The sequence below is a fragment of the Garra rufa genome, chromosome 21 (assembly GCF_049309525.1).
Source record: "Garra rufa chromosome 21, GarRuf1.0, whole genome shotgun sequence".
Classification (NCBI taxonomy): domain Eukaryota; kingdom Metazoa; phylum Chordata; class Actinopteri; order Cypriniformes; family Cyprinidae; genus Garra; species Garra rufa.
This window is the reverse complement of record NC_133381.1, coordinates 42,804,375-42,830,453: the sequence shown is the minus strand read 5'-3', so window position 1 is coordinate 42,830,453 and position 26,079 is coordinate 42,804,375. Positions and strand designations below refer to the sequence as shown.

Sequence of the window (26,079 nt, the reverse complement as noted above, 5' to 3'; positions counted from 1 at the left end):
GTAATATATAAATAAAAATGAATTATTTAAAAAAAAGTTTAGACCATAAAAAGTAAAAAAAAAAAAAAAGTCAATAACACAATGGATGGAAACATTTTTCATTTTCATTTAGTTTACCTTGATATATTAAAATAATTAAAATTGAAATAAAAATGAATTAAAACCGTAGAGACCTTGAAAATGAAAAATCCAAGAAGAAGAGCTAGTGGAAATCTAGTTTTCAACATTTTTTAAATGAAAAAAACTAATAGAAATTAATAAACATGATAGACCACACAAATTTACAAAATGAATAAAAAATGACAAAAACACAACAAAATGAATAAAACTTTAGCAAATAAAATATAAAAAGAAAAACTCATTGGAAATATTTCTCATTTACGTCTAGTTTAACTTGATATTCCAAAATAAGTGTAATACTGTTTTAAATTGTTGTTTTTCAAAAAAAAAAAAAAAATTAAACATTTTTCTGTTTTATTTAATTGCATTTTTGTTTTTCTAAGCAAAAAAAAAAAAATCATACATTTTTCCCTAACTTACCGAAGACACCCACTAAAATGTCATGCAGTGTAACAATTTTGTCAGACATAATTACAACAAAAATCAATTTATGACATATTAAAAGATGAATTACTTTCACCCAAAATATGAATTAGTTGTATTCCTACCTTTTTTAAAAAGTGCCACTATCCTGTTAGTAAGAATTGTTTACTCATTAAAAGCACAATACATTTTTTTATTCTTTTACATATTTTAATATGTACAAGTCAGAATAAGCATGTTGTATGAATATAAATTGACCTAAATATTGTTTTACACTGAATGACAATGTAATCTTATTTCAACTAAATATTCTGCAAAAACTTATCTGAAACCTTAAATGTAGACGCATTTAAAGAGCTTGCTATGGACATAAAATTTTTTTTTGAAATGGACATCTTTGACCCATGTGTTTATGTGTGTGTGTATATATTTATATATAGATTTAAATTAGAAGGAAAGCAAAATTTCTAAAATCTGAAAGCAGAAAATATAAAAACTACTAACAAAATCTATAAGTATAAAAAAAGATTCACCCTGTGTGTATGTGCACAAGTTTTTTGGACAATCCATGTGTTTTTCCATTCTAAAATCACTCACAACCACAAGACATCATGGTTCCATGAGTCTGTGAGCATGTGGAGGTCAAGCGGCGGTGTTCTGTGTGCTTTAGATTGGCTCTGGTAATCTGACTAAATGCAGTATCCGCACATGCATGTTAATTGGCTCTTAAGCTGCGTTTCACAGTATGCACCAATTGATCGAGTCAGCTGTGATCGCAGCAGAGGTCACCGTCCTGCCGCTCGGGCCTCGCTCTAAACGCTTTACCAGAGCTTCAATTAACACCTGATCACCTGCGGCCCGTTTGATCGGCGCGGTCCCTCGCTCGACCCGCAGGACCTGACCTCTCCGGCTCACCGCGCTCCTGCATATCTGATGGCATGTATTTTTAGCCGTAGGATTATGCGTCTCCAGAAGAGAGATTGTCTGTGGATTCTCAGCTAATTATCAGCTAGTTATGAATGCATACGAGCTGTGCTTTCATCGCTGGTGTGAAACGACATCTCTAGGTGACAAAATAACAATGAAGGTGTAGCGCGTTAATTCATGCTCTGCTGTTCAAACACAAATGCTATAATAATGTTAATGAATTGCACCTTTTTTGATGTCAGGCTCTGATTTTGGGTGAAACCATCACTGTTTTATGATTTATGGCACTTTCCACTGAATTAGGGCTTGAAACGTTTTCTTTTTCTCTAAATACTTGATTTCAGATGCTGAACTTTCATGGAAGTCGAAGCAAATCGAGTCATTTTTAATTGCACAATGCTTTGTTATAAAATTACACCGAATATTATATCCGCTCTTAGTTTCTGTTAATCTATTATGGGTTTTGCCAATTTTGCATTATTATTTTCTAATAGCAAACAATTCTCAAATATTAAATAAATGCATCGAAATATAAAATGGTATAATTTCATTTAGTAGAAGTTTGCAAGTCTGGTATGTAGTTGTTTGTTAATATTATTTTGAATATAATGCAATTTTGAAATGTTGCAGCTTTTGTTAAAACTGAGAAAATAGAACAGGATACTTAATGTTTCCCATTAGTAAGTTGCTTTGTGTAAAAGCGTCTGCTAAAGAAGTTAATGTAATGTTAATGCTAATTCACCGCCATGCTGTAGAAATTTTCCAAATTTTTGTTGAAAATGTGTGCTATATTTTTTTACTTATTTACAAAAATTGATAGTCATTCCAAATATTAGCTAAATTTCCTTTTTCAATTTCATTCAATCATTTTTCATTATCAATTTCATCATTTTTTCAATCATTAATCAATTTATAGATACAGACAATAAACAGATGAACCTTGCATATCTGAAAAAAACTTTTGGGCAACTTTTTTGAGCAATATTGCTTGGGAGTAAGAAGTTCAGTAACACTTGTTGACTATTAACTATAGTTAATAATGACTTAATAATACCCCTCAATATATTTCTAAGTTGCTGCTTATTAATAGTTAATAAGGTAGTTGTTAAGTTTAGGTATTGGGTAGGATTATGGATGCAGAATAAGGCATTAATGTGTGTTTAATTAGTACTTATACATGGCTAATATTCATGCATGCTAATAAGCAACTAGTTTAGAGACCATAAAAGTTCTGTCTGGATACTTGAGATTCGTCGTAGGCCATGTTTCTCACCTGGTTTCCTATTGATGGCAACATTGCTCATAAAGTTGCCCCATGTATTATCATCCTTAAGAGACTTCATGGTCTTCAAACTTTGAGATTTTCAGACTTTCTCAATAGGCTTTCTCAAACTAAAATGAAGTTTGTCTGGATGAACTTTGTTGGAAGAGTATGGTGATGAATCATGAATAGTTTTTTTTTCTAGTGACGTCTCAGTGTCATGTTTTCTCTCTATTAAAGAAGAGTGAACTCATCAGTGTGTTGTTTAGACTCTTTTCTCATGTTGACGTGCTGCCAGAAGAGCTGCTGGCATGGATCAGATCTATAATTGTGTTTCAGATCATAAAGTGATTGTTTTAAAAGCATACTCATAGATCTGTGACTCCTCATGGTCAGTAATTCTTATTTAAACAATTCCTTTTTTCCCATCCATCTATTTTCTACTACGTACCATACTTCCTTTACCCTGGCCACTTCCCTCATCTCATCCTGGAGAATCCCAAGCCATTCCCAGGCCTAGCGTTAATGTGAACACAGCTTTCACACCAGTTGTAATGAGACCAGATAGCCCTCATTAATGTACCCAGCACCCCATATTTCTAGAGTGCCCCCTACAAGTGATCACGGTCATAAGCCTTCTCCAAATCTACAAAACACACATAACCCTAACCCTACAAGGAGCTTAAAGAGTCATCGGATGCCCATTTTCCACAAGTTCATATAATTCTTTAGGGTCTTAATGAAAAGTCTCTAATATACTTTGGTTAAAAATTCTCAATAGTAGTGTAAAAAAAACTTGTCAAAATCAGCTCTGCAAAATATCATCTCATTGTATCGCATGGGCCCTTTAAATGCAAATGAGCTCTGCTCGCCCCGCCCCTCTCTGATGTGGGATTATGAGCCGTAATGTTTACGTTAGCCGCATTTAGCCACATTTAGCTGCATTTAACCGCGTTTATCGGTGAAACTTGCCAACAAGCACTTTATTAAGAAAGATCATTTGCAAAGATGCATAAAAAACCCTTATCCTCACTTCTGCTGTGGGTGAAGCTGCATCAGGAATGATTCACATGAACATAGACGCATATGTAGATCGGGATCAGCGATCAATTAGAGTCTTCCTCTGCTCCTGAGTCACACAATGAGGATCGTATAGGGACTGTTTCAGCTCGGTGAGGGCGGGGCTAAGGTAAGACGCTCATGTCAATCAAATGTGTTTCATCACACTGACAAGAAGCTGAGAATGACCCGATTTTAAAAAGGGGATATTACATTTAAAGATAGAAAAAAAAAAACACTGGACGGATTTTTCTCATTGTAGGGTGGTTGTGTTCACAAACTGTCAACACACATTAATAATCAAACAACATGGAAAAGTGAGTTTTGTAATCAATGACCCCTTTAAGCTCCCAGTCACTCAAACCCCTTGACCATGTTAAGGCGTGGGGAAGAGGACATTTATTTATTTACTATTTTTCAACGTCAACTAGTTATTTTTTTTTTATATAAATGAAATGTAAATTATTCAATTGATTGATTAGCATTCTCATTAAAGTGTTGTGTGGCTCCCATTATTGAATGTTTGAATAGTTTGTCTTTGAGGTGTTGTGTGTGCAGATCTAACAGTAAAGTCTTAGCTTGTCATGCGGTTTAACTCATTGGTGTTTTGTGTGTCTCAGGTGCGGGACGCAGTGTTCAGTGCGGGACAGATCGCTCTGGTGCCCTGCTCCATGCAGCTGGTGAATGGACCGCTGGCTCTTCAGGCTCGGCTCTGCTTTGGTCACATGGAGAAGGTTCTGCGTGCGATGGACTCCAAACTGACGCTGGCTCACGTACTGCAGGCGCACATCTACATCACTCACCGTGATCACGCTGTGGTCATCACAGAGACCTGGAACACAAAACTACAGGATGTCCAGGTCAGTCAATCACTGCTTTTAGAGCCCAAACACTCAGAAATGGCCGGCATTGAAACATTTTCACAAAGGCCCTGAGCCCCACCCTCATCATCTAATGTCATGCTCCACACACCTGCATATTACACAAAATATCTTCTGAAGAAGCAGTATCTTTTTAGCATGACCTACTGTCCTCAACACACTCAACAATTTGTTTGTCCACTTTGTACTTTTTATTATAATATGTGACCCTGGACCACAAAACCAGTCATAAGGTTAAATTTTACAAAACTGAGATATATACATCATTTGAAAGCTCAATAAATAAGCTTTCTGTTGATGTATGGGTGTGTTAGGATCGGACAATATTTGGCCGAGATACATTTATTTGAAAATTAGGAATCTGAGGGTGCAAAAAATCAAAATACTGAGAAAATCACCTTTAAAGTTCTCCAAATTAGGTTCTTAACAATGCATATTACTAATCAAAAATGACATTTTGATAGGTTTACAGTAGGAATTTTACAAAAAATCTTCATAGACATGATCTTTACTTAATTTCCTAATGATTTTTGGCATAAAAGAAAAATCAAAAATTTTGACCCATACAATGTATTTTTGGCTATTGCTACAAATATACCCCAGCGACTTAAGACTGGTTTTGTGGTCCAGGGTCACATATGTGATACTAAAAATACAGGAATGCAATACAGAAAATAGGAATACTGTATAGAAAATTATTTAACTTTTTTTTTTTTTTTTTTTTTTTTTTTTTTGCAAAACCACTTTTTAGGGATGTTTGGAGGAATATTTAAAAAAGAATCCATACAGTGAAGAGAGTTTTAATAAAAAACGAAATCTCTTTCCACCTGATTTTTCAAAGGTTTTAATGATTTTCACATTCCCACAGTCTTGACCAATTCGTGCCTAATATAATAATAGTTCTTATTTTTATTGTGATTATTAAATACAATATAATAATAATAATAGTAATAATTTTATAAATAACTATAATTGTTGGTCTTAAATTCACCCTCTTCCACAAATTAGTCCTAGAAAGGTCTTAAAAAAGAGTAGAAAGTCTTACATTCATAAAGGCATATCAAATGATGAATGCACTTCCAAGAACATAAATATTTTTTATGTTTTGTTCTACCTTAAATTTAATTTATTTGGTCTTAAAAGGGTCTAAAACACATCTTTTCGCAGATCTATAAACAATTTCCATTACACGTGTCTTGTGTCTTGAAGTGCATTTTTTACATCCATTCATTAAAAGTAACGACTATATTACGTATGTTCTACAAAACTGTGAAGCTCACGCACTTCATCAGATCCAGCGACTAGTTCCTGTCAGACTGATGTATCAGACGCTGTGTGAAGTGTGTCGTCTGAGCCTGAGACTAATATTATCTTAATCGTTTTATTAACCTGTTTGCTTTGAGATAGTTGTAATTATTTCCTCTTGCTGTCTGAATTGTTTCATTATTTTATGTTTATTTAGGAGAGCTCGATTAGGGAAAAGCAATTAATCCCCGAGACCTCCGGCCCCTTCCTGAATCTGACATTTAAATGCAAATGAAGGCTGTCCCTGGTGAAATCTGCTCTAAACTGTTTCTGTGTTAAACGCGAGCTGATCCCGAGCTGCTGAACGCTCATGAAAACTTGATGTTGTGAGAACGGTGCGCGTCTTTAATGATACGGGACAGATGTCTTCCTCAGAGCCCCTTATTCACTCCTCCAAACTCTCGCCTCTGATCTGCTGCTCTCTGTGCCTCATGAGATCTGCTCCTCCTCCAGACGCCTGACACTCGCTCTTATTGATCCGCTCACTATCATCACGATTATTGAGCGTTTAGATATCAGGAACCAATATACAAACTCTAATCATTCAGGTGTGTTGTTATAATGTGATAATGTTCTGCATTCATTTGATTCAAAATACAGTGAAAACAGTAATATTGCGAAATATGCAATTAATAAAAATTTGATTTTGATTTCGATTTCTGCTTCAAACGATCATGAAAAGGCAGTACTCGAGATAAAATGATGATTACGCCCCAAGCGCTCCCCCTTTCCAGTGGTGTGATTCACTCCTCCGTAAAAGCATAATTTCACATGCAAATCAATAAAATCATGTAACTTGACTTTTATAAAACAGGACATGCTTGATTTATTTATTTCTTTGATGTTGTGTTTTTAATAGTGTTTAAGAAAACTCGCGCTGTTCTGTGGAGCAGAACACGGATATGTAAAGTTATCTTTTAGCTCAATGTGCCTAAATGGTCAAATACACGCAAAAATATTTCAAAATGAGGCGTTTGGTGATTATTGATGTAAACTCTTGTCAGTTATGTCCTAAATGATCATAAACAGTTGAGAATGAAAATCCGTGTGTAACAGTATATTGGATCCGTGTGGCTCTTAAAGCGCCAACAAATAATATTCCTTCTGCCATCTTTGTGCTTAATGTTAATCAAATGTAAAAATACAAAAATAAAAATCACCCACTGCTCTTGAATGAAGGACTTTTTGTAGTTTTAATAAGAAACAAACCATGTTTAACTATTGCAGTGAAGATGCCGTTTTATTTTACATTTAAATAATTGCATTCAATTTCTTTAGTATTGTTAGACTACTTTAGACTTGCTTAAAATATCCAGTATTTTTTTTTTTAAGCAGTTATTTTAATTTGTATCTTTTTTTTATGCTGTATTGCTATCTTTGAATGAATCACTAATATAAAGTTTTGGACCAGTCATAATCGCTTTAAATATTTGTGATCACAATATTGACCAAAATAATCACGATTATGATTTTTGCTAAAATCGAGCAGCCCTAAATCAAAGGGTATTTTGTTATTAAAAGCAAATAAGCAAGCCCAGCCAAGGTGACACAAAAGTAACAATACATTGCTTTCCACAATAGGTAACTAACTAGTTACATTTTTGTTGACCAATGCAATATTGTAATGCATTATTTTTAAACTGTGATGGGAATTCGGTGGTTTCATGTGGTGAAAAATCATGATGATCCTAAAAAGGTCTGTAACGTGAGCTCATCAGATGGAGCGCTTAATCAGGGGTGATTGATGTTCGTCTCGTCTGTATGTTGGCGTCGGTGTGTGCGGTTTGTCTCGTGAGCGTGAGATTATCCGTTCTGTGCTGAATCTGCTCCGTTTGATCCCGCGCTCACCGTGGAAGGGCTTTTCCCCGCGGTGAGGATTTCACACAGCACCAGCGCTCATTTCAGCCCAATGTTATGAGAATATATCCATGCAACAAAAGAGATAATAAGTTGATGATTAAGACCAGCATACAGACAAATGCTCAAGACTGAAAGACCAAATATTAAAGTTCAGGCATTGAGCCACTGATCTGAACATTGGCAGGACACTGGGCTTCAGTGTTTCACAAATGTAACCCTAGACCACAAAATCAGTCATAATGGTCAATCTTTTTAAATTGAGATGTATACATCATCTGAAAACCGAAAAAGCTTTCCGTTGATGTCTGGTTTGTTAGGATAGGACAATATTTGGCTGAGATACAACTAATTGAAAATGTAGAATCTGAGGGTGCAAAAAAATTAAAATATTGAGAAAATCACCTTTAAAGTTGTCCAATGAAGGGGAGAGGGGATTATTAAGAATATAAGCCATTTAATCATAAAAGGACCATTGTTTTACATGAATAAGTGCAGTTGCATATTAATTTCTTGTATACTATGTTTATACGGATTTGACAGTAAAGCATTAAGCTTGAGTTGGGAAGCATGCAATATTTATTTTTTAACAAAAGTAGGGTGCAAAATCTAATTTTTATATAGAAAATTCTACTCTTATCAAATGTGCCATTATTATTCTATAGCATTATATCGAAATGACCAACATCTTTTTAAGCAAACCATTTAAGGAAAGTTTGTTTTTCAAGACACTTTGTGACACTTCTTACTTCATACACAAAAAAAGTGTAAAATTGGCTGAATCTGGTTTCTTGATGATTTGATATTTTATAGTAGTGATTTTATTATTTTAAAATATGAAGCAAAAAGTAAAAATGAATGACTAATAAGCCATTAAGTGATCCTCTGCATCCATCTACTGGTTATTGTGATTTGATTTCTATTTTTACTGCATAGTGTGTTCTGGTCATCCCATTAAAAATAACATTTAAAGCATTGGAGAGCTTTAAATTGCTGGAAATAGTTGTGTGAAAAGCTTTAAAGTTATTGAAAAGTGCTTGCATTTCTCTCAAAAGGTTGTACAAACCATGAAATGAAAAACGTAATAACATTTGACCATTTCTGCCAAAACACCATGGTATAGTTATCATTACTACTTTTGGTTTCACAAAATGCAACCCTCTGGTCACAGTTTGGAGCCCTGATATATTTACGGTAGGTAATCTACAAAATATCTTCATAAAACATGATTTTTACTCAATATCCTAATGATTTTTGGCATAAAAGATAAATCGATAATTTTGACCCATGCAGTTGTTCATGTGCTTTAATACAAACGCAGCACTGATGCTGTAGCGGTGTGTAGTGTGATATAACAGGACACTAGTGTGACACGAATATTAATCAACTCATTTGTCAGCCATTGCTCTTCCATCACTTATTTTCACTCTTGTTTGTAGCTGCTGTGATTCTCATCAGATATTCCTTGTGCTTAGAGATCAGTGATAATCACATTCATGCTTTTTTTAGTACTGTCTTAGTATTGTATTAAAATATTGGTTACAATTTATTTTGAGGTGTCCTTGTTACTATTGCTAAAAATGTTAAAACAAAAACGGAATATAATCTTATCTCACCGAGGTGTTTTTTGACCCCCAACATTGTGTTTATTTAGTGGCTATAAAGCCTCATCAGTGTAAATGTTCACATTTGTATTTTTGAGAAAATCAAGTTTATGCATTTATGTTTAGCAAAACAAATATTTGAGTTTCAGTACTAAATTTAGAATTGAAATGAAATGAAACCTGTACTTACTATAGGGTTTAGGATCACACTATTTTACAGTGTACTGACCTGAGAAAATATTGGATAATATAAGGTTAGGGTTAAGATTAAGTTATTATTACTTGGCATAATTATTACCTAGAATGTATATGAGGAACAGGACAGTAAAATCAAGTGCTAATAGGTTTAGGATTAGTTGAATGTTATTACGTACAACTTGCTTTCATATTTGTCCTTTTTTCTATTAAGAGAAATAAATGTCAGTTGGTTTTGTTCTATTAAGAGATTCAAATATCGGTTGTTTTTTTGTTATGTTTAGAGATTTTAATATCGGCTAGTTTTGTTCTGTTTAGAAATTAAAATATCAGCTAGTTTTGTTCTGTTTAGAAATTTAAATATCAGCTAGTTTTGTTCTGTTTACAGATTTAAATATCGGCTAGTTTTGTTCTATTAAGAGATTCAAATATCGGTTGTTTTTTGTTATGTTTAGAGATTTTAATATCGGCTAGTTTTGTTCTGTTTAGAAATTAAAATATCAGCTAGTTTTGTTCTGTTTAGAAATTTAAATATCAGCTAGTTTTGTTCTGTTTAGAAATTTAAATATCAGCTAGTTTTGTTCTGTTTACAGATTTAAATATCGGCTAGTTTTGTTCTATTAAGAGATTCAAATATCGGTTGTTTTTTGTTATGTTTAGAGATTTTAATATCGGCTAGTTTTGTTCTGTTTAGAAATTAAAATATCAGCTAGTTTTGTTCTGTTTAGAAATTTAAATATCAGCTAGTTTTGTTCTGTTTACAGATTTAAATATCGGCTAGTTTTGTTCTATTAAGAGATTCAAATATCGGTTGTTTTTTGTTATGTTTAGAGATTTTAATATCGGCTAGTTTTGTTCTGTTTAGAAATTTAAATATCAGCTAGTTTTGTTCTGTTTAGAAATTTAAATATCAGCTAGTTTTGTTCTGTTTTCAGATTTAAATATCGGCTAGTTTTGTTCTATTAAGAGATTCAAATATCGGTTGTTTTTTGTTATGTTTAGAGATTTTAATATCAGCTAGTTTTGTTCTGTTTACAGATTTAAATATCTGCTAGTTTTGTTCTGTTTACAGATTTAAATATCGGCTAGTTTTGTTCTATTAAGAGATTTAAATATCGGTTGTTTTTTGTTATGTTTAGAGATTTTAATATCAGCTAGTTTTGTTCTGTTTACAGATTTAAATATCGGCTAGTTTTGTTCTATTAAGAGATTCAAATATCGGTTGTTTTTTGTTATGTTTACAGATTTAAATATCGGCTAGTTTTGTTCTATTAAGAGATTCAAATATCGGTTGTTTTTTGTTATGTTTAGAGATTTTAATATTGGCTAGTTTTGTTCTGTTTACAGATTTAAATATCTACTAGTTTTGTTCTGTTTACAGATTTAAATATCGGCTAGTTTTGTTCTATTAAGAGATTCAAATATCGGTTGTTTTTTGTTATGTTTAGAGATTTTAATATTGGCTAGTTTTGTTCTGTTTACAGATTTAAATATCGGCTAGTTTTGTTCTATTAAGAGATTCAAATATCGGTTGTTTTTTGTTATGTTTAGAGATTTTAATATTGGCTAGTTTTGTTCTGTTTAGAAATTTAAATATCAGCTAGTTTTGTTCTGTTTAGAAATTGAAATATCAGCTAGTTTTGTTCTGTTTAGAAATTTAAATATCAGCTAGTTTTGTTCTGTTTACAGATTTAAATATCGGCTAGTTTTGTTCTATTAAGAGATTCAAATATCGGTTGTTTTTTGTTATGTTTAGAGATTTTAATATCGGCTAGTTTTGTTCTGTTTAGAAATTAAAATATCAGCTAGTTTTGTTCTGTTTAGAAATTTAAATATCAGCTAGTTTTGTTCTGTTTAGAAATTTAAATATCAGCTAGTTTTGTTCTGTTTACAGATTTAAATATCGGCTAGTTTTGTTCTATTAAGAGATTCAAATATCGGTTGTTTTTTGTTATGTTTAGAGATTTTAATATCGGCTAGTTTTGTTCTGTTTAGAAATTAAAATATCAGCTAGTTTTGTTCTGTTTAGAAATTTAAATATCAGCTAGTTTTGTTCTGTTTAGAAATTTAAATATCAGCTAGTTTTGTTCTGTTTACAGATTTAAATATCGGCTAGTTTTGTTCTATTAAGAGATTCAAATATTGGTTGTTTTTTGTTATGTTTAGAGATTTTAATATCGGCTAGTTTTGTTCTGTTTAGAAATTTAAATATCAGCTAGTTTTGTTCTGTTTAGAAATTTAAATATCAGCTAGTTTTGTTCTGTTTACAGATTTAAATATTGGCTAGTTTTGTTCTGTTTACAGATTTAAATATTGGCTAGTTTTGTTCTATTAAGAGATTCAAATATCGGTTGTTTTTTGTTATGTTTAGAGATTTTAATATCAGCTAGTTTTGTTCTGTTTACAGATTTAAATATCTGCTAGTTTTGTTCTGTTTACAGATTTAAATATCGGCTAGTTTTGTTCTATTAAGAGATTTAAATATCGGTTGTTTTTTGTTATGTTTAGAGATTTTAATATCAGCTAGTTTTGTTCTGTTTACAGATTTAAATATCGGCTAGTTTTGTTCTATTAAGAGATTCAAATATCGGTTGTTTTTTGTTATGTTTAGAGATTTTAATATCGGCTAGTTTTGTTCTGTTTAGAAATTTAAATATCAGCTAGTTTTGTTCTGTTTACAGATTTAAATATCGGCTAGTTTTGTTCTATTAAGAGATTCAAATATCGGTTGTTTTTTGTTATGTTTAGAGATTTTAATATTGGCTAGTTTTGTTCTGTTTACAGATTTAAATATCGGCTAGTTTTGTTCTATTAAGAGATTCAAATATCGGTTGTTTTTTGTTATGTTTAGAGATTTTAATATTGGCTAGTTTTGTTCTGTTTAGAAATTTAAATATCAGCTAGTTTTGTTCTGTTTAGAAATTGAAATATCAGCTAATTTTGTTCTTTTTAGAAATTTAAATATCAGCTGTTTTGTTCTATTAAGAGATTTAAATATCTGCTAGTTTCGTTCTGTTTAGAGACTTAAATATTGTTTGTTTTGTTCTTGTTCTATTAAAATATTTAAGTATTGACTGGTTTTGTTCTGTTTAGAGATTTAAATATCAGTTGTTTTGTTTTATTAAAAGATTTAAGTGTCACCAGAGAGAAGATTTTAATTAAAAATTACAAGGTTAAAAAATTGGAGAGTGAAATGAAAAATGAAAAATTGAAAAACGAAAAATTACTGTGAATATGCATGACACATTCACAGTAAAATCTACAACATGCACCCAGAAAATATAATTGAAAATGTCTACTTTATGTTGCCATTTTGAAAGAGCAAGTGAGGTAAACAAGTTTGCATATCTTTTGATTAATGCATAAATGACATAAATGATGCTGTAGTGTTAAAGTGTGTACAGTATGTGTTAACTGTCAGCAGTGATGTCTAATAAGCAGTGATCTCTTCTGTGTGCACTCACATCATTGACATGAGGCTGGATTTGTGCACTGGAGTGATATGATGGAAATGCTTTCTTTAGATTAACGATAAAACAGTCGTCACGTTTACCAGCGGCTTCAGCACGCATCCAACAATCAGAGCGCTAGTTAAAGGAGATGGGGCCGCTGAGGCGGAAGAAGCCGTAATAGAAACACTGCCGTGTGCTGGTGACCTGTGCGCCGCTGCCGGAGCGTTCATAATGTCTGTAATGGGGTGTGTGATGGAGTTTGCAGGGTTAATTGGTGCCTGAGCAGATGTGTTGTTTGTGGAGAGCGTTTAACTTCAGATCAATCTAAACAAACCTGCTCACACCTCTGATCACTCACAACTTTAGCAAGTTTTTGAAGTTGTGTAGCAACTCTTTATTACATTTACATTGATGCATTTGGCAGATGCACATTCAATTATATAAATTCAATCATGCGTTCCCTGGGAATCGAACCCATGACCTTAGCATTTGAAACTGGCTATATTGTATTTATAGTAGAAATAAGCAAATAAGAGGCCTGAAATGTAAATCAGTTTTGATCTGTCAGTTCATTTAAAAATGATTTAAAGATTAAAATGTTGGATGATTTTGTTCTATTTAGAAATGAAAATATGTGACCCTGGAGCACAAAACCAAGTAGCACGGTTATATATTTGTATGATATATAACTGCCAAAAATACATTATGTGGGTCAAAATTATCGACCAAAATTCATTAGGATATTAAGTAAAGATCATGTTCCATGAAGATATTTTGTAAATTTTCTACAATACATATATGAAAACTTCATTTTGAGATTTGAGATTTTCTCAATATTTAGATTTTTTTGCACCATCAGATACCAGATCAACCCTTATGACTGGTTTTGTGGCCCAAGGTCACATATAGTAAAAATCAACAAATAAGAGACTGAAATACTGGCGAGTTTTGTTCTGTTAATTCATTTAAACATTGGTTGTTTCATTCTCTGACAACATGTAAATTTTGGTCAGTTTTGATCTGTCAGTTTATTATTTTTTATTTTATTATATCAAAACTGACCAAAATTTACTTAAAGATTTAAATGTGGGATGGTTTTGTTCTGTTTCGAAATTAAAATATTGGTCAGAATTTTAAATGTTGATCAAAGAATTCAAGTCATTTGATTTCATTTTATTAAGAAGTTTAAATATCAGTCAGTTGTTTTCTAGTAAGAAATATTGGTCATTTTTGTTTCATTTAATTAACAAGTTTAAATATTGGCTGGTCGGCATTGGTTAAAAGCGTAAATGTTAGTCAGTTTTGCTCTAATAAGAAATGTAAATATTAATAAGATTTTATTTCTTTTTTTAGAGTTTTTACTGTCGGTCAGTTTCATTCAGAGTTCTGAGCAAGTCCATTGCACACTCTGAAATTTTCGTCCAAAAATGTTGCATGTCAAAAAATAAATATGACCTCACGTTATGTCTCTGAAACGTTCATCCATCATAAAAAATTAGGATCAGGTTCAATTTTCTGCATTTTCACATCTGTAAAAAGCATTTTGATTTAAGGATGACAAGTACAAAAAAAAGAAAAGATGAAAAACGCATACAAAAATTTCAGACTCAGTGTGCAATGACCTTAAGAGTAAGCGATTCTCGAAAAGTATAAATGAAAATATGAGGAGGACTGAAGATCAATTTCAGAAAGTGTAAATCACTGCTGTAGTTTGACACTGGATGAGAGGCTGATAATGATGTATTGTTTCATTTTAACATCTTGTCACACTGAAACTTTGCTGTGAAGGTGTTTCTCGAGCAGCTGGTGAAGTGTTTGTGTTCAGCGGTAGTGTCCGTGTCTTCCGTATCTCTCGTGCGTCGGCCCACCGCACAAACACACAGAGCCGCTGCAGCAGGGCGTCCCGCTGGGCAGGAAATGTAGAGGAAGCGCCTGAGCATCCCGAGCCCATCAGCACCCCGCTGAGTGCTGACTTTACACCGCTTCCTTATTACGGTGTTTACTGTTTCACCTCCTCCCAGACTCATGAGAACTGGGTCATCCTGACAGCGGCGCTCACCTGCAGGACAGCAGAGATTCTCCAGCTGACAGATCGCTTCTTATGAAAATAACTTGAAATGAAGATCATATACCGCATTTCTTATTGTAATTTATTCCATCAACAGCTGTCTTTTTTTTTTTAGGAAGCAATATTCTCGGGAGGAAATTTTATAAAAATTAGATTACTAGACCTATTACAAAAGTTGTGGAAATGAGTAAAATCTTAAAAGGTCGCAGACTTTTCTATAATGAATCTTTATAGTTAGAGTGGCATGTGAGAGTTTGGGAACCCCTTGCAGATTCTGTGAAAATGTGAATAATTTGTTATTTTTTATTTAGTGCTGTCCTGAGTAAGATATTTTATAGGTATGCACCGAAATGAAAATTCTTGGCCGAAGCCGAACGAAATCAAACAGTAGGCCGAAGGCTGAAGGCAGATAACCGAACATGGTTTTTCATGTTTTCCCCATGTATTTTGCCAATTTTTTTCACCATTGCATAAATTAAATAGCCAATATGTTCTTTTTACAGTTTTGTCTTGCTTTTCGAAAAAAATAAAAATCAATTACAAAACAACTATTTAAAAATATTTAACTTAACAGTGAACTTTTTAAACATTCTAGCAGACATTATAGCCTACCAACAAAGCACAATTTAACTTAAAATGAATAAGTTAGCAAAATAACATTCTTTGGCCATTTTTAAGACGCCCTTCTCCTTCTTGAATCAGGCATGTGTTTATAATCTACAAATAAATGCAGTCTTGCTGAGCAAAGGAGAATGTTAGAATAAATGTGTTAATAGAGCTGTTGGAATGACTGTTAGCATTATTTTTGTCTTACTTTTTTATTTTATTTGACAGAACAACAGTTTAAAGACAATATTAACATTTCTGAATGTTGTCTTTTATTTAGTGGTAAACCCGCAAGAAGAGCTCAGTCCTAGTGTTTGCTGGCAGCAGCAGATTTGTGAATGATTGTCATCTTTGGTCTTTGAACCCTGGCTAAGGAGCTGCTGTCAGAATAAACACAATTGGTGTCTGGTGTATTAGACAACAGAACGTTCTGGAGTTGATTGACTAATGGATGATTTCAGTCATCATACAGTAACCTTTCTCTTCTCATGAAGACATGCGATGCGCTTCTAAACAGTCTCTCGCTGTCACTGCTTGGAACCTCATTTGTTTGCTATCATTTATTCAGACTTTTTGCTTATTATAATAATTTTTTTGATATTTTCGGCCAAATAATTTCAGTTGCCGAACATTTGGTGCATCCCTAACATTTAGATATTGGTTGGTCAGTATTGGTCAAAAATGTAAATATTAGTCAGTTTTGCTCTAATAAGAAATGTAAATATTGGTCATATTAATTAGATTTTCTTTTCTTTTTAGAGTTTTTACTGTCAGCTGGTTTTGTTCAGAGTCTGACATTTTTGATTAGTAATATGCATTGCTAGGAACTTCATTTGGACAACTTTAAAGGCGATTTTCTCAATATTTAGATTTTTTTTTGCACCCTCAGATTTTCAAATAGCTGTATCTCAGCCAAATATTGTCCTATCCTAACAAACCACACATCAAATTGAAAATGCTTCAGCTTTCAGATGATGTATAAATCTCAATTTCAAAAAATTGACTCACATGACTGGTTGTGTGGGTCACACTTGGTCTGGATTGGATAACAGTCACATGATTTGAGGCATGAATGCACCTGATCTAGTCTGATTCAGAGTTTTTGAGTGGTTTTGCCCCATGAAGGTGGTCCACTGATGCATTTCAGGCTGGATGTCACGGGCCGCAAGGTCGGCCTCTAAAGTCCCTAAACAAGGCCCTTCGGATCCCAGATTACGGTCCCTGAGGGCCATTAACAGCCTCCCGTTCATTACGGCACCTCTGCGGCGTTAAGTGCTAATCTTGGTGGTATTAAAGCGCACTCGTTACAGGCGTCTGAGTGAACACTTTACACACGCGCTCGCTGCTACTTAAAGCCGCTATTGTTTACTCGCAGCCGCGCAGAAAAGTGGCTGGATGTTGATCCGCAATCAGCGGCGGCTGCTTTAATCTGGATGTAAGTGCAGCGTTGGGCCGTCGGGTCACGAGCGGGACGCGACCTGAAATTGGGAGAAAAGGCTCTCCGCGCCGCCTCTGATTTATTCGCCGTCTGCTTTTGAGTGAATTTCAAAATAAAGTGTATGTAACCCGTCATTATTCCGCTGTGCTGGAGTGGGATGTGAGTGGATGAAAATTGATCCAGCCAATTGAAAAGGGGGTTAAGTGTTTTTGCCCTTATCGACGGCCCAACAAAGCGGCTGTTGTATAAAACACTCATTTGTCCCCCATTAGCAGATGAGACGGTGTTATTTGAGGGTTGCATTGTGCCGGGCGCGAGCACAAAGATGCTGGAGAAGCGATAATGGCCCGCGCGCAGACGCCAACCGAGAGTAAAGATTTTAACTCTGCGGAGGGTGATGATGATGATGATGATGAAGACATTTAAAGCCATCACTGCTGCTCTCCAATGTGGTGAAATGGTGTAAAATGAGCCGTGCGTGTCTGGAATCAATCATGTCGCGTGTCTTTGTTGTGGTTCGGTAACGCGTGTTTTGAAGGTTCGTGTGATCTTTATTCAGCTGCTCTGCTCTTTGGCTGGTCTTGGCTGGTTTAAGCTGGTTTTAAACTGGTTCAGCTGGGCTCAGGTGGAAACTTGTTTGGTTACTTTTAAGTAACTTGGTAAAATCACCCTTACGCAAAATAAGGCCTAAAAAGGTCTTGGTAACAGCATTTACATATAATGCATTATAAAGGTATTTTAATGCGGTGTATGATCCTTGCGAATGATTGTAATTAGAGTTATAATAAATTATAATATTTTGCTTTTAGAAATTGCTATGCATTAAAATGCATGACAAAACAAACCTTTAGATATTATAATGCTTTTTTAACTTGGGTTACAATTGTTCATAAAAAAAATAAAATGCATTACATACATCCATACATACATTACAAATACCTTTGTTATGCATTATACATAAAGGCTTAAGTGTTATGACTTAAATCAGTGCAGTCTTTAATTTAGTCATTGCATTAAATGTTGCATTCACTGCGCAGAGTGAAACATTCTTAAACATTTTAAGAAACACATTAAACAAAGATACGTTTAACAGGGTTCCTACAAGGTGCTTGAAGTACTTAAATTTGACTTTTTGAAATTTAAGGCCTTGAAAAAAATTATATACTTGGTATAAAAAATTATACTTGCTCTTATAAAGTGGTCAGAAAAGAGAAGGATGCCAAGCTCACACAGCAGTGTTAACTAGTTTTCTGAAAATATAGTAGCACTGCAAAAAATGCTTTTCTTACCTTTTTTTTTTTTTTGTCTTGTTCCAGCCAAAATATCAAAAAATTCTTACATCAATGAGGATTTTCTAGACGAGTTAAAAAAAAATCTTGTTTTTAGAAAAATTAGTCAAAATTAAAGAGAGTTTTTGTTCAGAACAAGCAAAATAATCTGCCAATGGGGTAAGCAAAAAAATCTTATTTCAAACAGAAAACAAGATTTTTTTCCTTACTCATTGGCAGATTATTTTGCACGCTTTAAGCAAAAATGCACTTAGTTTTGTTTTCTGAAAACAAGACAGTTATTTTTTACTCATCTAGAAAATCCTTGATTTAAGAATTTGTCGATAATTTGGCTGGAAACAATACAAAAAATCGAAGAAAAACATTTTTTTGAGTTCTAAATGTGTTAATAAAGGTGTCATCACATAATGAAGTTTGCTAGAGTTGTTTTAAGAGAAATCAAAGTACCTGATAAATTGAAATGCATTTTAATTTATTTTCAGTCCATAAAACAGCTGTAGTGTGTCTTTAGTTTCAAAGCGGTAGATCTGCTGTTTCGGGGTTTTGAATCCTCTTGATATGATCAGCCACTGAACATCAGCTGATGAACGAAAACCATTTACAATCCTTAGTTCTCTTGCTTTGTGTGGATCTTTTCATTGATCTTGTTGCAGTTTTGATTGTTTTTGTCTCTCTGTCTGTACAAGCCCTCAATGCAGCTACATTAAATATTTTTATGCTTAAAACAAGAACAACTATCTGTCAGTGGAGTCAGAAAAATCAACTAGTTTTCCCTTTGAATGAAGTTATTCTTATGTTTTTATTATGACCACACTAGCCTACATTTGTTCTTGTTTTAATTATAAGCTCACTCCATTTTAATGCATTCTGTGCCTCTTGTAATTTCCTTACATTTTCATCATAAAAAAATCCCTGCAGAAACCATTTAATGACAATGTGACTTTACCAAGGAGAAAAAAATATTAAGAGATTACATTATATTGGTCAGACGAGAGAAAGATGCCAGATTTTTTTTTTTTTTTTTTTTTTTTATTAATGCTTGAACAGATAATACAAAAAGAACAAAGCCAAGGGATCACATACAAATCCATAAAATAATGACCAATAATTTGAATTAAAATGATGACAAACACAAACATATACACATTAAAGGTAAATAAACATTGATACAAAAAAAAAAAAAAAAAAAAACGATTTTACATGAAATTACAATGATGTTACAAAGCAATTGAAACAAATACATATAAGGAAAGCTTCTACATATTCAGGTTTTCTTTAAATAACTCATTATAATAATTCAGGAATCTTGTATTTTTTTTTTTTTTTATCAGGTGAAGAGATTTTAGAAGTGATTTTATTTCAATTTTAAAAAGGGGATAAGAAGGGGAACAATTTGAAAATTTTTGTTTATGAATGAAAAATTTACCATATAAAATAAAAAAGTTTATAATATGTTCCAGGGGTTTATTTTTAGAATTATTATAATGAAAAATAATATCTTTTAAACTAAAGGAGTGTACAACGTTGGCAGAGTCAAATATATGAGAACCTAGATCAGACCAAAATTGCTTGGATAAGGGACAATCAAAAAAAAGATGTACTAAGGTCTCCTCTTCTTGTTTGCAAAAAGAACATGAAAAGATGCCAGATTTGTTGTTTGTCTTGTGTAGATATTTTAGTTGCAGGATCTTGTTGCAGTGCATGTTTGGATCATTTGTGTCCGTCCACAGGAGGAGTGTGAAGGTGCGGCACAGGTAGAGAGCAGCGTTGCGGTCGTTCCGTCTTTGCCCAGAGGAGCGGCGGTGGAGCTGCATGTTATGGCTGTGCAGGACAGTCCCACAGACAGATCATCTCATCACAGCGTCTCAGAGATCCCCGGCGGCACCGTCGAATGCCGTCTGCTGCAGTCCAGCTGCGCTCGCTACGCCTCTCTGTCTCTCACCGTGCGTTTGAGCCATTCTCACGCCGCAGCCGACAACATCGCCGATCAGCTGCTGTCTTCATACCAGAACGCCCTTCACAAGACCAAGAGCCTCTCTGCACTGTGTGCCAGAGTTTTCTACAAGAGCCACGACGTGTTCGTCACACAGATCACCACAGGTATGGTTCATCTACATCAGTGGGTCTCAATCCTGGTCCTGGGGGACCCCTGCTCTGCACATTATTTAACACACCCGATTGAGATCATCAGCTCGTTAGTTCAGTTCATGAATCTCTCTTTTAATGAGGTGATAATCTCAATCAGGTGTGTTAAATAAGGGGAGTCCCCCAGGACCAGGATTGAGAACCACTGATCTACATTGTCTAGTAATACTAGTTTTCTGAAACTCGATTTTGTTTCAGTGACACTTAAAAGGAAAAGTTCTGCCACAAATTTAAATGAGCTAAAATGTGCTCACCCTCAGGCCATGCGAGATTCGGATGAGTTTGTTTGTTCAGTTTGTTAGCTAAGAGTTTTTTTCTTAAAACCCATTCACAAAGCTGCTGAGACAAACTTTTACTAAGGAATAGAGAGAAGTCTTAAGCTAAGAGTAAAGGCGGGGTTGACCTCGTGGCTATGAATGATGTCACCATGCTAATTAACTATGCGCACAGTGATTGGCTGATAGGGGAGGAGATATTATGTTGCCATGTTCAAATAAAGTTTAAAAAAATGCTGCCACATTCAAATAAAATTTTAAAATGCAGGCTAAATGTCCATAATTGAACAAGTACATGTTCAGCTGATTTTACACGTGTTTCTCATAAAACAATTAGCTGAAATGCATATAAACAGCCTTTTTATTAACAGAATAGAATAATCATGGCAGCATTAAAAGAGCTGTTACTTCTTGCCCAACTTGTTAATGAAAACAAGGATGTAATCAAAGGAAAATATGGAGTTGGGATAACCTCCAAAACCGAAAAGGTTGCATGGGAAAACATATGTGTGCAAATAAATGAGTGTTTTTAAAAGTTTAAAGGGGTCATCGGATGGCTTTCTTTAGGGTCTTAATGAAAAGTCTATAATATACTTTGGTTGAAAATTCTCAATAGTAGTGTAAAAAAAACACCCTTTTACCTTGTCAAAATCAGCTCTGCAAAAAATCAGCTTTTTATTGCATTTTATTGCATGGGCCCTTTAAATGCAAATGAGCTCTACTAGCCCCGCCCCTCTCTGCCACGTTTAGCTGCATTTAGCCGAGTTTATCGGTGAAACTTGTCAACAAGCACATTATTAATCCACACCACTCCAGTCCATCAGTTAACATCTTGAGAAGACAAAAGCTAAAACAAAGCCTATCTAGATGTTTTTAACTAAAATACAAGTCCTTAATCCATAATAACACATCCATACAAGTCCATCTCCTGTTGTCTCTTAGAAAGTCCAGCCACATGTTTGTTTAGAGCTGTTTTGGCTTGTAAACAGTGCTTGAACTGTGCAGATTTCTTTTCTGATTCAGACCAGACCACTTTTTTTTTTTTTTTTTACTGGAGGAAGCATTATTATGGATTATGGATTTGGTATTTTTGCTGGAAGAGATGGTTAATTACATCTCGAGGGATCATATGTGATGATTGTGTAGCAAGTGACTGAATTGTAGTGACTGTGCCACCCCAAAATAACACGGAGAACTACCTAAATGAAGGCACACAAGTACAATCCACTTAGAAAAGACAAGAGCCATCAGTATCTGTACAAAAAAAATACCTTTTTAAAGCTAAATGGATTGGCCAAAGAATCATTTAAACAAATCCAAATCTAAATCCAAAAGCCAGCACAATCAAATTGTATTGGTCAAAGGAAAAAAAAAATTAAGGAACAAAATCAAGAATAGTTTTTGATCTAGACTTGTTTTCAGAAAAAACACATCAAAATTAAGTTTTTGTTTTTGCTTAGAACAAGCTAAATAATCTGCCAATGGGGTAAGAAAAATAATCTTGTTTTCTGTTTGAAAAGAAAATCATTTTGCTAGAAAATCTTTTTTGATTTAAGAATTTTTAAATATTTTGGCTGGAAACAAGACAAAAAAAATCTAAGTAAGAAAAGCATTTTTCAGTGTGGTGTAGGAAGTGGGTTAATATAACAGCACCAGGTTTACAAAAAAAAAAGAAACCACACCAATCAGAATCAAACCCACAAAAATTCACTGCAAACAATGATGAAGCAATAGTGACACAATAATATTGACAACCTGAAGTAAAACTCCAAGGTGCATTCGGCAGCACTCGGCTACAACCAAAAAAGTAAGAAATAACAGTGAAATTACATTAAGAAATTACATTAAGAAAATAAATAAATTGATTAAATGCCAATTAACAAACAAGAAGAAAAATACATATAAAAAAAGGCAAACTGTAACAACCCAATATAACATGAAAAAATATATATATAATATACTCAGAATAAGCAAAATATATCAAGTACAAGAAAAAAAAACATTAGGAAAAACAACGAAATAAGTTAAACTCACACACCAAATTTAAAACAATAACAGATACCAATAGTAAAAAAAGAAGAAAAAAAAACCACCACTGATGGAAACCACAGCAATGACAGCAAAACAAAACAAATCTACACAAACACAAATAAATGAAATACCAACACAACCAAAAGAAAAACATTAGGCCCGTTTGGACATCAGGCATGACTGGGCTTCAAAGCAGCACTCAACCTGCTCTAACACACACACACACACACACACACACACACACACACACACACACACACACACACACACACACACACACACACACACACACAAACACACACACACACACACACACACACACACACAAACACACACACACACACACACACACACACACACAAACACACACACACACACACACACACACACACACACAAACACACAAACACACACACACACACACACACACACACACACACACACACACACACACACACACACACACACACAAACACACAAACACACACACACACACACACACACACACACACGCACACACACACACACGCACACTCTCTCTCTCACACACCACACAAACATTAAAACAACAAGCAAATACTGCAATCTCAATTGAATAAGCATGCAAGGTTCTAACAACAGTTTTCATAGCCAGTAATCAGATGATGTAATACTCATGACAACGGATACAGAACTCATACGATAACTTCTTTAGAGTCTATAATGGCAACAAATGATGCTCAGATCTGGATTACATAAAAACTGCAATGCCGCACAGATGGGAGCCCTGAAGGCAGACCGCACTGAAACACAAGACTGTATCTCATGTTAAACTAAACCCAACTTCCCTCAGCACCACAAGCACACAACATTGACTTCGCCTCAGAGTAAGCAGCACAGCACATACAGAACAGTACATCTCAATATATATATATATGTCACACTAAACAAGTGACTTTTCCGATTCTGATTCCTGGTTCAGGAATTGATTGGATTCAATTCCAAGAATCGATTCCTCACTATTTTTTGGATTCATTTTAAAGTCTTTATTATTTACTTTATTATATATTTTTTTTTCAGATTGGAGGAAGCTAATTTTGCAATGACTGTAGAATATAAAGGTTGTAGAAAGTAGCCTTCATTTGTAAGAATTACAATTTTTCTATAGCTAAATATAACTATTTATCTGAACGAACCTTTTTGTGGAAACGAATCAGACTTCTAATAACTATTAGCAAGCAAGAGGCAAATTCATGGGTGCTTCTCAAACAGAAGGCTGCATCCTCAAACTCAGATGAGCTCAGGAATGACTCATTTTCATTCAGTTTATTTTCGTGTATCGACGCTTGTGGAATTGAAAACGGCTCGGAATGAGGAGTTGATTCCCCTTGATGGGATACCTCAGAATCGAGAAATCGATTATTTTTTAAATCGATTCCCAGCCCTAACGGACATGAAAAACATCCCTCGGCAACACTGTGTATTGTTTTTTTTTTTTTTCCTGATAGCCGTGAAAATAACTAAAAATACTTCATCATTTTGAAACTGCAAAGTATCTATGTTTATGTGTGTACAGTCATAATAACTAGAAAACAATGTGCTTTTGTAAAATAAAGAGAATAAACAGGGTGCGCTCTTTGCTCTCGGTTTCCGTCACCTCTCTTCACAGAAACGTAAATAAAACAACCTGAATGTCTGTGAATACGTGCCTCACAGGTATGTGAAATATATATATAGCAAGCTTGAAATGTCTACGTTTAAAGGTCATGTCAAAAACAAATATTCTCTGATAAAGTTATCTGTATGATTCCAAACCGAGTTCCAGTATTTTAAATGTAATAATTTCTCTAATGTAATCACACCCACAAACGGCTCCGCTTTTCAAATTTTAAACATTTAGTTAGATGCACACATCATCTCCGTAAAAAACTAATGTGAACATTCATCAAGTTCATCTTGGCTACTTTTTGTTTCTAGAAGGAAGATGCGCTGAGTGGAATAACGCTAGCATTTACCTCAGAAGAACGCAATGTGAAAATTATGGCAAAATAATGGCACATTTTATTGTCAGTTACAACACATTACTGAAAAAATGAATGCCAATTATTTATAATAAACACACACTGATACATTCAAGTCAAGTGATTTGTTCAAAACACTGATTCACTCAGGAACGAAACGCTACTTTGTTGCTTAGAGATGCACAACAGTGCTGTTAAGTTTATAAGTGTAATAGTTCTTTTAATAGTTCTATTTAGTTTTTTTTTAATGCCAAACTAGAAAAAGAGAGATATTAGCTATTTAGCTCACATTTGCAATCGTGAAGATAATTCTTAAATGGGTCATAAACTGAGAAATCCAAAATCCCTTGATCTAAGATTCAGTAAGAGCTCATTGTACTATAAAAACATACTGTCATTTTCAGAAAACTCAAAACAGAGTCTAAAAACAGCTTATATTTATTGTGAAAAAGTCCCTGGGACTTTGGTTAAAGTTAATAGTCTGTCATCGTTTGATCCCCCTCATGTGTTAGAAATTCATCCCCATGTTGTTCTAAACTTATATGACTCTGTTTATTGTGAAATGTTTTTGGAGAATATCCTGGCTGGTCTTTTTTTTTTTATAAAATGAAAGCAAATGATCACTGGAGTTGTTAAAATGACGCAAAATGATCATAACTGTCGTCCACATGACTCATGCTCTATATTCCATGTATTCTGAAGTCACTTTTTGTTTTGTGTGAGGAACAGACTGAAATTGAGCTAAACTTCTGTAGTATTGTTTCCAAAGCACCAACGATAAGATCAGATTAAGATCAGATTTGATCCTGGACCACAAAACCATAAGGGTAACTTTATTGAAATTGAGATTTATACATCACTTGAGTGCTGAACAAATAAGCTTTCCATTGATGTATGATTTCTGAGGATAGGACAATATTACAATAATAAACAATTTAAAAATCTGCAATCTGAGGGTGCAAAAAATATAAATATTGAGAAAATCTCCTTTAAAGGTGTCCAAATGAAGTTCTTAGCAATGCATATTACTAATCAAAAATGACGTTAATGTTTGGTGTTTACTGAGAGTCTGAGCACTTTCATATTTGCAGGATGTTTCATGAAGATAGTTCCAGTCATTCGTCAGTCTGACACGCGTAATGT

General features: G+C 33.9%; 1 protein-coding gene across 1 annotated transcript in view; it reads left to right on the top strand.

The window, feature by feature from the left end:
• Positions 1-26,079, top strand: part of LOC141295776 (uncharacterized) — a 122,795-nt gene that overhangs the window by 78,295 nt on the left and 18,421 nt on the right. Inside the window, exons 13-14 of the mRNA XM_073827048.1 lie at positions 4,411-4,650; positions 20,216-20,585. Of these exons, the coding sequence (XP_073683149.1) occupies positions 4,411-4,650; positions 20,216-20,585 (610 nt within the window). The remainder of the gene's footprint in view (positions 1-4,410; positions 4,651-20,215; positions 20,586-26,079) is intronic.